This window comes from Malaclemys terrapin, chromosome 5 (genome assembly GCF_027887155.1).
Source record: "Malaclemys terrapin pileata isolate rMalTer1 chromosome 5, rMalTer1.hap1, whole genome shotgun sequence".
Lineage (NCBI taxonomy): Eukaryota > Metazoa > Chordata > Testudines > Emydidae > Malaclemys > Malaclemys terrapin.
Window position 1 is genome coordinate 3,737,763 of NC_071509.1, and position 13,722 is coordinate 3,751,484.

The 13,722-nt window shown below is 50.9% G+C and overlaps 1 protein-coding gene across 8 annotated transcripts in view; it reads left to right on the forward strand.

Annotated features, from left to right (window-relative positions):
- DYSF (dysferlin) overlaps positions 1-13,722 on the forward strand; it is a 289,365-nt gene that overhangs the window by 194,191 nt on the left and 81,452 nt on the right. For all 8 annotated transcript variants that reach the window (XM_054030057.1, XM_054030060.1, XM_054030064.1 and 5 more), the window contains 4 exons: positions 1,024-1,125; positions 1,693-1,854; positions 2,994-3,159; positions 4,607-4,680. In XM_054030057.1, coding sequence (XP_053886032.1) covers positions 1,024-1,125; positions 1,693-1,854; positions 2,994-3,159; positions 4,607-4,680 — 504 coding nt within the window. The remainder of the gene's footprint in view (positions 1-1,023; positions 1,126-1,692; positions 1,855-2,993; positions 3,160-4,606; positions 4,681-13,722) is intronic.

Below are 13,722 nucleotides of genomic sequence, written 5' to 3' on the forward strand. Positions count from 1 at the left end.
CCTGCCCCAGAACGGAATGAGCAAAGTCTTCCGCGAACCAGCTGCTTTGATTTGGCAGCCACCAGCAGTTGCGAATGAAAATCACAGCTCAGTGTACAATCTATCCAATATGCCAACAAGAAAAATGTCTATGTAGTGCTTTTAAATATATAAATATAAATCTGACCCAATCCTATACTTGAAATATATATATCCGCTTAATTTAATGCAATAACACTGAAGCCTGGAAAGAATGACGGCCTTCTAAATTAGTTCCAACTGCCCTCGGTTGAGGGGCGCGTTTTTAGAGATTTTGCTTTCATTCCCATTTTTGGTGACTCTGAACTCAGAGACCAAGGTCAGGAGGAACCAGAACTCCACCCATGAAGGTAAAGGTGGACAGCTGGTCCACAGAGAGCAGCCTTGAAACTACAGCTCTCCTCCCCGGATCTCTCTGCGAGAGGAACTTTAACCTCTCACCTGTCCCCTTGATATATTGTCATCATGAAGCAACATCTCTCTGTGTGTCTTTTACACTAACTGTTTTACCTGTGTATTGCCTTGTGGCCTTCAGCGTGTCAGCCACCAGGTGATACTGCCAATTGCTCTATTTGATATGGCTGCTCCGCCAATCCCCCTTCTGGATGAGAACCGTTGACCTATCTCAATCCACCACCCACTGCAGTTCCAGTGGATCCCTGAGTCTTCATTTCTTCTCCTAGACTATTGGGCAGCATAGAATAGCTTCCGTTGTCTCCTGCAGAAGTGACTGCATTTCAGTGGTGGGCAAACGATCCCTTTAAAGACCTAGGGAACAAAACCAACATGTAACAGTAGGTTATTGTTTGCTCCAGACGCTGGGGCAGGCGGAAAGAAGTGGTTTGCACGTGCCATTTCTCCCCATCAGCCCTTCTCTCTGACTAGGAGCTAGCGGACTCTGAAATCTGTGGTGGGCGCCGGGGGGAAGGGCAGCGATAGGAGGCGCGTGATCTGTGGCGGCTGTAACAACCTGAGCTGACGTTCTCCTTCAATATCCCCTTGCAGTCTGCAGACTCGGACCTGCCCTACCCTCCGCCCCAGCGGGAGCCCAACATTTACATGGTCCCGCAAGGGATCAAACCGGTGCTCCAGCGCACCGCCATCGAGGTGAGCGGTTCGTAGATCGAATCTGAATGGCACAACTGTGCATCACAGACCCTTACGATGGGGGGGCTGCTGCTGAAGAGTGGTTCTCCCTGGAGAGGGGGCCTAGTCTTAAAGCCTTCCTCCCCCTCTGAGCACGGCCTCAACTGACCCACGGGCTTCCCTTTGATCATGTAGTCCTGTCACATGACTACCACCTGACCCTATTTCCCAGCAGGACCTCCTGCTTCAGCTTAGCCAGGTGATCCTTTTGAGAGAACGAGGAGTCCCAGAATGCCTGGCCTCAAAAGAGGCTTAAACCCTTACAACAGGGCAAACTGGCCCTTGGCCACAGCTACCCTTAAAGGGGACCGTTCGCCATGTGGTCAGGGCAGCCTTTCAGAATTAGACTCTCCTCTCCCCAGCTGGAGAGAGAGGAGAATCAGATCCTTGGGGGTGGGGGGTTTCCTGGCGCATCTATATCAGTGCAAAAAATGCAGTGTAGACAAGGTTCTTATCTGTCATCTGCTGTCACCGCCTCCCCTCATCCCGGAGTCCTTCCTCATCTCCTCTCGTCTCTTCACCCTGCAGATCTTGGCCTGGGGGCTGAGGAACCTGAAGAGCTATCAGCTGGCCAGCATCACCTCCCCCAGCCTCCAGGTGGAGTGCGGAAGCCAGATGGTTCAGTCCTGCGTCATCAAGAACGTCAGGAAGAACCCCAACTTCGACATCTGCGTGCTCTTCATGGAAGTGGTGAGGGCTCCCCCCCCTGCACGCCGGCCACCCGGCTCGCAGAGCTGCAGCTGCCCCCGCTGCCCGGCAGCACTCTGCTGGGTTAACCAGGGTGTTGGCTTTCCAGGCGTCCCGCCTTTTAGCTCTGGACGTTGGAGCCATTCCCAGTGGGAATGAGGCCACCCTCTTCCCGGGGCAGACTGCAGCACGCTCAGCCAAGATGGGGGCGGATCTGTATTCCCGTCCTTGATTGCTTAGGCTCACGCTTGCTCCTAGAAGTGGGAGATTGGGGGTTTGCTGTCGTTTACCAACAAGAGGATCTAATGACCTACCACCCCAGTCTGTGATTCTGAATTGCAGCGCCGCAGTAAACTCATATTCCGCCCCAAAGTTACTCAGCCTGTAAGCAGCTGGAATAGCTTTGCTGAATGTCAGGCAAGGAACCGTGGATCCTAACCATGCTCCATGGGCCCTTTGCTCCAGGAAGTGCCCGTTGATTGCAGTGCACATGGGTTAAAGTGCAGTGACGTGAGGCTGTGGGTTCTGATAAGAATCAGACCTTCAGAGGTATTCCGGTCCCTCCTCCCAACTGAAATCCAGGGGAGTCTGGTGCCGGAATACCCCAAGCCCCTAGTGAGGAGCTCTGACATGACTCTCAGGGCCTGCTCTGTGGGGGTTTAGCCCATTGGGTTGAAAGGCAGCAGGACTAGGTCCCTACGTGGTGGGCTGAGGGCTCTCTGTGTCTTTCAGGAGGTGCTCAGACCCCTGCTGAATTGGGCTTTTTCTGGGAGACTGAGAGTCTTGCTAGCCTGTTTTCCCAGTGTAACCCGCCTGCCTCTGTCTGCCGAGAGAAACGATGGGTGACGCTTTGCCCTGACGTACACCCCCCTTTGGTAGTGTTGCACCGGGAATAATTAAAGGCAACATTTGTCCCAGCGGCTCAGAGGGCTGTGAACAGCCTCCGCCCAGCTCAAAACTGTTAACTCGGGTGTCTAACCAGGACAGCCTGAACCACCACATTGTTGGTTATCTGTGGGAGGAGCTTGAGGAGAGCATAAAGCCGCCCGGCTTTAGCTCCAGTCTGTCTGCCAGACGCAGGGAAGCTGCCCTTTGCCCCTCTCCCCGGCCACGCAGTGCTTAGTATGCTTCCCTCGCTGCAGCGCCTACCCAAGGAAGCTCTGTACTGCCCTCCTGTCATCATCAAAGTCATCGACAACAGGCAGTTTGGCCGAAAGCCCGTGGTGGGCCAGTGCACCATCCGGTCCCTTGAGGAGTTCTACTGCGACCCGTACAGAGAGGAAACCGACACCCCCGAGGAACAGCCAGGTATGGGAGGGGAGAGGCTCGCTCCCTTGTCCTTCTCCAGCCACTGAGGGAAGCGGGAGACACTGTGGTCAAGTGGACAGCGCACAGGAGGCTGAGCCTGGAACTCTGTGCCCCTGTTCTCCCGTGACAGCACGCCGGGCTTTGGACAGTGCAGGCCTGACTCACCTTGGTAGTCAGAGCAGGTGGGTCTCATCAGGAACAGCGCAGGAGGAGACTCAGTCTATCTGAGGCCAGATAGAGCCAGAGGGAAGGGCAGTGAGAAATCCTGATCAGTCCACTGAGGAGATGCCTCTCTGTGCCTCGGTTCCTCATCTGCAACAGCGGGATGATAGCACTTCCCTTCCTCGCAGGGCGTTGTGAGGATAAATACATTAAACACTGAGAGGCGCTCAGGTGACGGAGGCCAGATAAGTATCCTCGATAGATCCATTGTGCGTGGTTGGCAAGCCACAGATTTACATTTTCCATCAGTACGTTGGGAGCAATAATACTTAGGAACAGGGCAATGGCCAGATTGGATCAGACTCCAAGGTCCATCTGTTCCAGTATCCTGTCTACGACAGTGGCCAATCCCAGCTATTTCAGAGGAAGATGTGAGAAACCCCTTAGTGGACAGTTACAGAATAACCTGCCCCTAGGGGAAATTTATTCCTGACCCCTATTAGTTAGAGGTTGATTTATGCTCTGGAGCATCAGGGTTTATCTCTATTATTTGCACTAATGTAGCTGTGGATGCGCTCATTATCCCTGTAAAAATGCTGAATCCCGTTTTTGAATCCTGCTGAGCTCTTGGCCTCAGTGATACCTAGTGGCAATGAGTTCCACAGGTTCTCAAGTCTCACTGTTTGGTGAATCATTTTGGGATTGTCCTCAAAGGGAGCCAATTAGTGCCGTTTGGGCTGTTGGTTTTGTGAGATGCTTTTAGTGGTACTCCCATTGATGCTTGCACAGTAGCAAAGCACAGCATACTGTGGGTCCTACATAAACAGTGGCAATGTGTGTATAAATGTATATCAATATAACAGGACTATAACAGGGTTTAAAAGAGAACTAGGTAAATTCGTGGAGGTTAAGTTCATTAATGTCTCTTAGCTAGGATGGGTAAGGAATGGTGTCCCTAGCCTCTGTTTGCCAGAGGGTGGAGATGGATGGCAGGAGAGAGATCACTTGATCATTGCCTGTTAGGTTCACTCCCTCTGGGGCACCTGGCATTGGCCACTCACTGTCGGTAGAAGGGCTGGATGGACCTTTGGTCTGACCCAGTATGGCCATTCTAAAAAAATTCTGAAATTGCTCAGGGACAGGGTGGTAGATTAAAACATTAAAGAATCAGATGGACACAGTCTCAGTGGATAATAAAGTTAGAATGTCGGTTCTCAAGCTGCTGGGCTCTGTGTTCTGTGAAGCATCAATTTCTTAGTTAGTTCCACCCTTCTTCTCTTTGCAGATGAGGTGAGCCTCACCCCAAGAGACGACGTCCTCATTGATATTGACGACAAGGAGCCTCTGATTCCTGTCCAGGTAGGGAAGGAGTGATAATGGTAGAAAGAAAATAGGCTTCTCCATCTCTTTGGCAGCGGAATACAGCTGGGGTTGCTTGGGTTTGGGGCAGGGGGCAGGGCTTTGCGATGTATTGTGAACTGTCCCGACTCTGCAACAGGGCACATTGCACCTGATAAACGACCTTTCCTTTCACAGCTTCCAACATCTCTGAGTAGGGACTGGTGTTTGGTCCTCCACAGCAGGACAAAGGATCCCAGCCTCCTCCTCCTTCCCTCCATTTGAACACAAGACAGGGGTGGTGGGGTCGATCAGGCCTCCTCTGCTGGAGGCACCAGTGCCCTGGCACCTCGCTGCTTAAGGAAAACCCACTCAGGCTGGGCTACCAGTGAAACTTAGTCATTTGCAGGTCTACAGGGGCCAGGAGGAGACACTGACCAATAGGGAGCCAGCAGGCCAGTTAAGAAGGCTTCTAGCGTCTTCTGAGGGACAGTGCTGAGTGGAGCTAGGGCAGAAGCGGAGTTTCCTGACACTAGCCCAGAACGCCAGGGCCAGGTCAGGATCCAGGCTTAAACACTGCAGCTGAGCACTCACGTGTGTCTGTTCGCTTAAAGGGGCAGCCGATTCTTGAGCTTGGTTATCCTTCACTGATGGTCTGGGCCCTTCTGCTCCGGCCTGGCTGCCACTGTAGCAGGTGGCTTCCTTGCTGAGCCTGTCCCTATACTGAATTATCCCTTTGCCTCTCACACAGGTCCCCTTGCTTAGCAGTTGGTGGTTGCTCTAGAATAAAGATCTACAGCAGCCTATTATCATGTGTATACAATAGCCCCTAGAGGGTGGCTCCTAAGACCCCGGCTCCTAAGACCTGCGTGCTGTACATACACCTAGCAAGTGACACACCCTGCCCCGAAGAGTTTACATTCTGAAAAAAGAAGAACAGGAGTACTTGTGGCACCTTAGAGACTAACAAATTTATTAGAGCATAAGCTTTCGTGGACTACAGCCCACTTCTTCGGATGCATATAGAATGGAACATATAATGAGGAGATATATATACACACATACAGAGAGCATAAACAGGTGGGAGTTGTCTTACTAACTCTGAGAGGCCAATTAATTAAGAGAAAAAAAAAAAAAAAAAAAAAAAAAAACTTTTGAAGTGATAATCAAGCTAGCCGAGTACAGACAGTGTGATAAGAAGTGTGAGAGTACTTACTTGTGTATATATATCTCCTCATTATATGTTCCATTCTATATGCATCCGAAGAAGTGGGCTGTAGTCCACGAAAGCTTATGCTCTAATAAATTTGTTAGTCTCTAAGGTGCCACAAGTACTCCTGTTCTTCTTTTTGCGGATACAGACTAACACGGCTGTTACTCTGAAACTTTACATTCTGAGTAGATGAGACAGATGCTTGTCACTTTTACAGATGGGGGATCCGAGAAACGGAGTGGCCCAAGGTCACATAGGGAGGCCAGGGTAGAGCTGGGAGCTGGACCCAGGTCTCCTGAGTCCTATGCCAGTGCACAGAGCCTCTCTCTTTTCCTGGCTAGTCCGTCTGGGCGCCTTTAGGGCCCAGCCTAGAATTTTGTGGTGGTCCTTCGCTCAGACTCCTTCTTTCTGCTGTGCCTGCACCCACGCTCTGGCCCCCAGACTCTGACTGCTCCCGCCGGTGGGAAACAGCAGAGTGGTCATGGCACCTAAAAGAAACGGGTGGTGGATTTCCGTCCAGTGGGAACAAAGGACAACTCCAGCCTTTTTCAGTTTTTATTGGCTTTGCTCTATCAGTGGAGCTGGAAGCAGAGGTGCAGTGTTTATAGCAGCAGCGGCTGCTGATTGCCAGATCTGCGGGGACCAACCCTCTGTCTCTGGCTGTTATCTGAAAGGGCAGAGTTTTCAGAAAACCCAGTTCTGTGCGGGTAGTGACAGGCTGTGGCATTTTCTGGGATTACAGAGATCGGGGGATTTGACTCGCTCTAGTGGAGGTGCCGAAGGAAGAACATGTTGCTGTTTCCCCTTCCCGAGCTGCCAGTCTGGCGCTGCTCGCTGGCATTCCATCCATGCACATGCGGTCGAGAAGACTGTGGTCTCCAGAGGGCACCATTTATGAGCTCAGCTCCCGAACGTGAGGCTTCCCAGCTCCGTAACCATTTGGCCTTCTTAGCTGCTGTCGAACATGTGCAAATGGTTAAGCCTGTGTGTTTGAGGCACAGGGTTGCATGTGAACTCGATTGCTAAGAAACCCTAAGATGAGGGGTTCCAGGAAGGTCAGTGGAGCATTTTAATCGGCTCCTGCTTTCCCCCCTCTGGTGTGCTAAGCGCCCGCTTTGCCAATCCCGCAGATTCCTCACTGCCTACTTTAAAGAGCCCCTGATGCTGCACAGAATCCTGGGAATGGAAAGCCCTTGTTCCTTGGAAACAATACTGCTTTTTTACAGTATCTCTCTTCTGTTTCTCATCATCCCTTGTGTTCCGTTGCTGTGGAAAGCAGGGTCTCCCATTTCTTCTGTCTTGTTCCTCACCTCGGCTGGGTATCAGTCACCTCCTCCTGTAATGCCCCTGGGGACTCTGCAATCCAGTAGGTCTCCTCCCCCTAACTTATAGGATCCTCCCTGGAAATGGGTCCACATCGGCACCCCAGGATCAAACAGTCTCCTGGAACTTTGGGGAAGTTCTGATTCAGATCCTGGTTTGAAGATGAACTTAACGCTTCGGTTTCATCTCAATCCTACAAAAAGAAGAACAGGAGTACTTGTGGCACCTTAGAGACTAACAAATTTATTAGAGCATAAGCTTTCGTGGACTACAGCCCACTTCTTCGGATGCATATAGAATGGAACATATAATGAGGAGATATATATACACACATACAGAGAGCATAAACAGGTGGGAGTTGTCTTACCAACTCTGAGAGGCCAATTAATTAAAAAAAAAAAAAAACTTTTGAAGTGATAATCAAGCTAGCCGAGTACAGACAGTGTGATAAGAAGTGTGAGAGTACTTACAAGGGGAGATAGTCAACGTTTGTAATGGCTCAGCCATTCCCAGTCCTTATTCAAACCGGAGTTGATTAAACATCTCAATCCTAATTCACCACCCTATGTGTGCATTACGCTGCTTCCCCTGCCGCTAATGTGGCATCTTAGTGCAACCTACCCACCAGTGTGTGTCATGTGTGCTCAATCCACAGCATCTCTGCACACCAGGGCCTTTGACTAGGTGGCTTGAAAGTTTGGGTCAAAGTGCAGCAGTAAAAGTTGTCGGCATAAAACTAGACTCCTTGCCTACGGCTCATCCCTGCTAATCCACACCCCTGGCAAGGAAGCCCATTGCAAAGGGCTGAAATTTGCAAAGCTAGAGAATAAGGGTAACATTTTGAAATGCAGCTGCCCTAAGATTAGGCTTCTAAATCCACGGTTAGCGACCTAAATAAAAGTGGTTTGGCGTCTCAAAAGTACTGGGCACTCACAACCACTGAGTGTGGCAGGGGCTGAGAACCTGTGAAAATCAAGCTAAATATGGAGCTAGCAGATGAACTTGACACCCAGATTTGAAAACGTTTGGTCTAAGTGAACACTCATAATCAAAGGGGGCGGGGACGACCCAAAGGATCATGCGATAAAAATGTACTCGGTTCTCTGTTTGCCATTTGTGGATTCATTTGAATTATTTATGATAATGTTTCTCAATGTACCAGGAAAGGCACTGGAACATGTCTTGGAAAAGACTGAAAGTTTAGTAATAGGATACTGTGATGCTCTGCTGTTCAGGAAACCCAGAGCCGTAAGCCACTGTGTCAGCAGGGGTGAGGTTTGCTGGGGGCTAGACTGTGTGTCCGCTCCCTGCCATCCCAATCTGGGCTTCACCAGCAAACTCCTCGAGACTCTGCCCATCTTCACCTAGCCTGGCAAGTAACAGTCAGGGAGCCCCCGTTCCTGAGTTCCCCAGAGACGTGTCTCTATTGCGTCCAGTCCCTCTCACTGGACGCTCATGGAAATAATTCAGTTTTGCTGTCTCCAGAGAGCCAGTACCCACACCTGCCTGTTGGCTGAGCTGTGGACTCACTCTTTATGTCAATATAACAGTACGGCATGGGTTACAGTAAAACTAAGACAAACGCCGTATTAAAAAAGAACAGTGTTTTAAGTGACACTAGGCAAGAGAAAAAGAAATGGGTATGGTTACAAACAAACAAAACCAGCATGTTTTCTAGTGCCCAAAACTTGATCCTGGCTTGCTCACTCCCATCAAGCTAACCGCATCTCCAGCCTTTCTTGGTAAGAGATCCAACATTCCCAGAATCAGAGGGGGCTGTCCCCTAGGGTCTAGATAACTAGAATATCTTTTGGCTCCCCTGGTATTTCCCAGAGTCCATTGTCTTGGCCTCGAGAGCCAGGAAGAGGTCGTGGGGTGCAGACTCTGTCCCCCTGTATGCTCACTAAGCTGTTTTCGCTGCCTCCTGTTACCTCGATTGCTTTGTTTACCTTATATATAAATGTATCGCCATTGTTCATGGCTTGACCCAGACAGGTAAATACACATTCCTTTGTGTAAGGCAGGCTTCTTTATCAAGACTGCTCCCCAAACATATTGTAGGAACATATTTCCAGCACATAACATAACTCTTTACACACCATCCAGCCGTACATCACATACATATATTCATGACCAGCGTGCCACCAGTTTTTATATCAGAGGGGTTGCCGTGTTAGTCTGATCTGTAAAAAGCTACAAAGAGTCCTGTGGCACCTTATAGACTAACAGACGTATTGGAGCACAAACTTTCGATGGAACCGAAGCATGAAGTTCATCTTCAAACCAGGATCTGAATCAGAACTTCCCTAAGGGGCCAGGAGACTGTTTGATCCTGGGTAGGGTTACCATATTTAAGGTTTTAAAAGAGAGGACACTCCACGGGGCCCCGCCCCCGCCCCAACTCCGCCCCTTCCCCAAAGTCCCCGCCCCAACGCCACCCCCTCTCCTGAGCGCCCCACATTCCCCCTCCTCCCTCCCAGCCACGCGAAACAGCTGCCCGAGTGCTATCGCTTCACGGTTTGCTGGGCAGCCCCCAGACCTCCAGACCCGCTGCGCCACCGGCCTGGCGCTTCCCCAGCGCAGCCAGAGCCCGGGAGGGGAAGCGCCCAGCCGGGGGCGCAGAGTCTGGAGGTCTGGGGACTGCCCGGCAAACCGTGAAGCCGGTAGCGCTCGGGCAGCTTGGCTCTTCAGCTACACAGAGCTGAGGTGTCTGGGGGGAGCAGCAGAAGCCGCCGCCGCAGCGGGGAATCCGCCTGCAGCTCGCAGCCTGCTGGAGCCGCTCAGGTAACAGGGGACTGGGGCAGGGATGCCGGCATTTTCCCGGACATATTCAGCTTTTTGGCAATTCCCCCGGACGGGGATTTGAGGACCAAAAAGCTGGACATGTCCGGGAAAATCCGGACGTATGGTAACCCTAATCCTGCGGTGCAAGACTTGCATCTGAAGAAGTGAGGTTCTTACCCACGAAAGCTTATGCTCCCAATACTTCTGTTAGTCTCAAAGGTGCCACAGGACCCTCTGTTGCTTTTTACAGATTCAAACTAACACGGCTACCCCTCTGATACTATAAATTAGTTGATTCAACATTTATTCTTTGGGGTTCAGACCCCCTGCTCTCCCTCTGCGGAGTCCAGACCCTGATGGTCATGGAGATCTCGCTGAGCATCGGAACGATAAAACCACTCTCCTGCTGTAGAGTTCAAAGCGCTTTAGGCCAAAGGAGAGGCAGTGTGGGGTAGTGAATACGGGACAAGCGTGGTACTCAGGAGGTCTGGGTTCTGTTCCAGCTCTGCTAGTGACCCTGGGTAAGGCCTTTCTACACCTCATCTGTAAAATGCGGGATCTCCTCATGAAAAGTGCTATAGAAGAGCTTGGTGTTATTATTAGACATAGTCAAAAATGTTCATGAAACTGTCATCCTGTTTTTTGTCTAGCTCGAACAGATGCTATTCTCCCCACTTCACAGAGGGGGGAAACCGAGGTGGCTGGTTATGAGGTGTGTTACTGGTACTAAAGATGTTGTTGAGAAGAACCCCACAGAACATTTGTTGTTGTTGGCAGCGTGACACCTGGAGATTGGGCTGGGGTGTTTGAGCATTTTCTTTCAAGCATGTCCTTCAAAATTCAGGTCGAAGCCCGGTAAATAATCTGATTAGGGCGTGCCTGTTGTTTGCTTGACTAGCATTTCAGAAGGTCGTTTCCAGGATTTTGTGAGCACAGTATTTGCTCTGGGCGAGGGATGGGGGGGTCCAGTGTTGGTTGGCTTTGTAAGGGATGGCGGGGGGGAGGTGACGACCTTTGTTTAGGCATGAGATGGTGCCTGGAGGGACGGGGAATGTGGGGAGGGAGCCGATACTGGTGGAAACTCTGGCTTCAGTTCTGCAGCATTTCTGGCGGTCTCCTAGGCAACAGTGAGGCAAGCTCTGCTCTCAGTCCCATGGTTTAATTTTGGAGCACCTCCATCCGAGTCTCTCTGGATTTACCCCAGGATAGCTAAGAATTCAGCCCTGCTTCATCAGTCATGGGAGACATGAGGTGTCTCAGGCTCCTGCTCATGAGGAAGGTGCCGTTCACATGGGCACCTGGGGCCAGAGTCATTTTTGCTGTCACTCCAGTTACTTCACTGGACAGATTTAACCCCTGACTGTGTACTGCACCCAGCAAGGTTGGCTATCCCAGGATGGGACTTGGGCCAGCTGTGGGGTGATCTGGAGAAATTGTTCTCTGGGTGCTTCCAATGACCCGTGAGTTAAAGCAGATGAAGATCTTCACTAGAGCTGGCCAGAGAACTGGGAATTTTCCTGGACAAGTTCTCTTGGGTAAAATCCCCTTTTGCAATAGTCCCATTGGGACAGTCTGGTTTTCCTGCCGGGAAATTTGGAAATGGGGGAAATTAGGTTTTCCCATTATTGCTTCCCAACTGATAAATGTTGGGGAACAGTCAGAAAAGGGGGGATAACGGAGGGCAAACACTTTTACTTTTAATGTAACACAGTTAAATGGTGAAAATGTTGCTTTTAAAAGTGAAAGTGTTACTGGTTTTCAACTGGCCAAAATTGGAAAACGGACCGAAAGGAGGGAAGCCCACCATTTTGAAAGCAAAAAAATGTAAAAATTACCAAAAAAATAAAAAGAGAGAAAAGAATAAAAGAAAGTCCCCTCCCCCACCTCCCTCCCGGAAATTGTTTGCTTTGAAAAACTTCCAGGAAAATGAAAATTTTTGTCAAAAATGAATATTTTGTTTTCGATTAAATCCTCTTTTCCACGAACCTCCCCTCCCCCCATTTTCCTTGGAAAATTTGGGACCAGCTCTAGTCTGTGCTGCTGGCAGCGTGTTTGGATTTCGCGGGAGGCCAGCCCAAACTGAACAGCCGCCTAATGAGATGGATCACAGCTGGTGGGGTAGACATCCAAACACAGCAACGGCTAAACTGGCTGCACGTACGCTGCCCCGTGCACCAGGAAACAAGGTCCCCGATCCTCAGTGGGATTCTCTGTGTTGTACAGTAGTTGCCCTGAGGTTTCTCTTTACTGCCAGCGGTGGGGAAATAAACCCCTTCCCCAAACTGTGGGCAGCTTTGCTATCAGCCATGCAGATAGGAACTGCAGACCGCTGCCACTCTGGGTGCGAGGTGAGAGCCTGCAGTCCTGTGATTATTGCTGGTGGGAAGGGTTTGGAGTGGTGTCCAGGGGCCCGGGGGAGGTGGGGTCTGTGGCTGTGTTTGAAGCAATGGTCTCTTTTCAACTCTGGTAGCCCCTGCATCAGGGGCTGTGACACACAGTCCTTTGGCACATAGATCCCTTTGCATGGTTTCCCAGTTCATCCCATTTGTAATGGGCTTTGCTTGCAAGCCGCCAGAAATGAATGATGCCTCAAAGTGAGGAAAGGTCCCTGTAATAGGGTGGCTAGTCCCTTTAAGGGCCTGGGAGCAGCCAGGCAACCCTGCTCTTAGCAGCCTGGGACTCATCAGACCCAACGGGGCAGCGTCAGGTGACTGCGCCTGGTGATTACCAGCAGGGGGTTACAGATGAGGGACCCAGCCCCATTAGGGAGCCTGGGACCCAGAGAGGAATAGGAGAAGGGTCTCCTATAGCTACAGGCCAAGCTGCAGGCAGTGGGTGGATGGCTCTGTGGACCATCCGCAGGCTGAGGGGAGACGCCGACCACTAAACTGCCAGAGGCCCATAAGGCATACTGGGAGCAGGACAATTGCTTTCTGTTGTCAGTGCACATGGACAATAAACTGAGCCCTGAGGCAAGGACTGAGAGTGAGCTGATCGGGGGTGGCTGGTTATTGCCCCAGGCAGGTGAGTGAGCCCGCCAGCCCGCAATCCCCCAGAGGTAACAGGGCATCATTTACACAGCACCTAAAGACACCGAAGGTCCCAGCCCTGCAAGGTGCTGGGCGCCCATCGACTTCAGCAGGATCTGAGCTTCTCGGGCTGGGCCCAGATTTGGCAGCTGCAAAGCGGCAAGATTCCAGTAGTGATAGGTGACCATCCAAGATGCTGTGGTTCTGTTCAAGGAAGCATGCCCCCAAATTGGGATCATCACCGCCAGAGTTTGGGGGAACATGCCAGGCTGCAAAGGGGGGGAGGGTAGGTGGTGATGGGATTTTGCGAGATAGCTATCAAACATGATTGCTTCTAGGTCCTACCTAATGTGAGGGCCAACCCTTGTTAGCAAGACATATCTGGAAATGGAGAGGCGAGTAGCTGCATGGAGCGGTTGTTACTAATTACCATATAGAGCAGATCGGGCCAGAGAGCGTGCAAGAACAGGCCTCAGAGAGAGATGCCCAGTATTCCCTGAATCTGCCTCAGCAACATTGCTAGAGCCAGGGAAGCCCAGAAGTGAGAGAGAATGGCAGAGGGTGAGGAAGGAGTAAACAACACTCTTCCAAACCATAAGGCAGAGTGCCGAGTTCGAGCTTGGGGGAGAGGTTCAAATAGTTCCTTGCATTAGGAATATAGGAACTGCCAGACTGGATCAGTCACTGGTCTGTCTAGGTCAATATCCTGTCTCC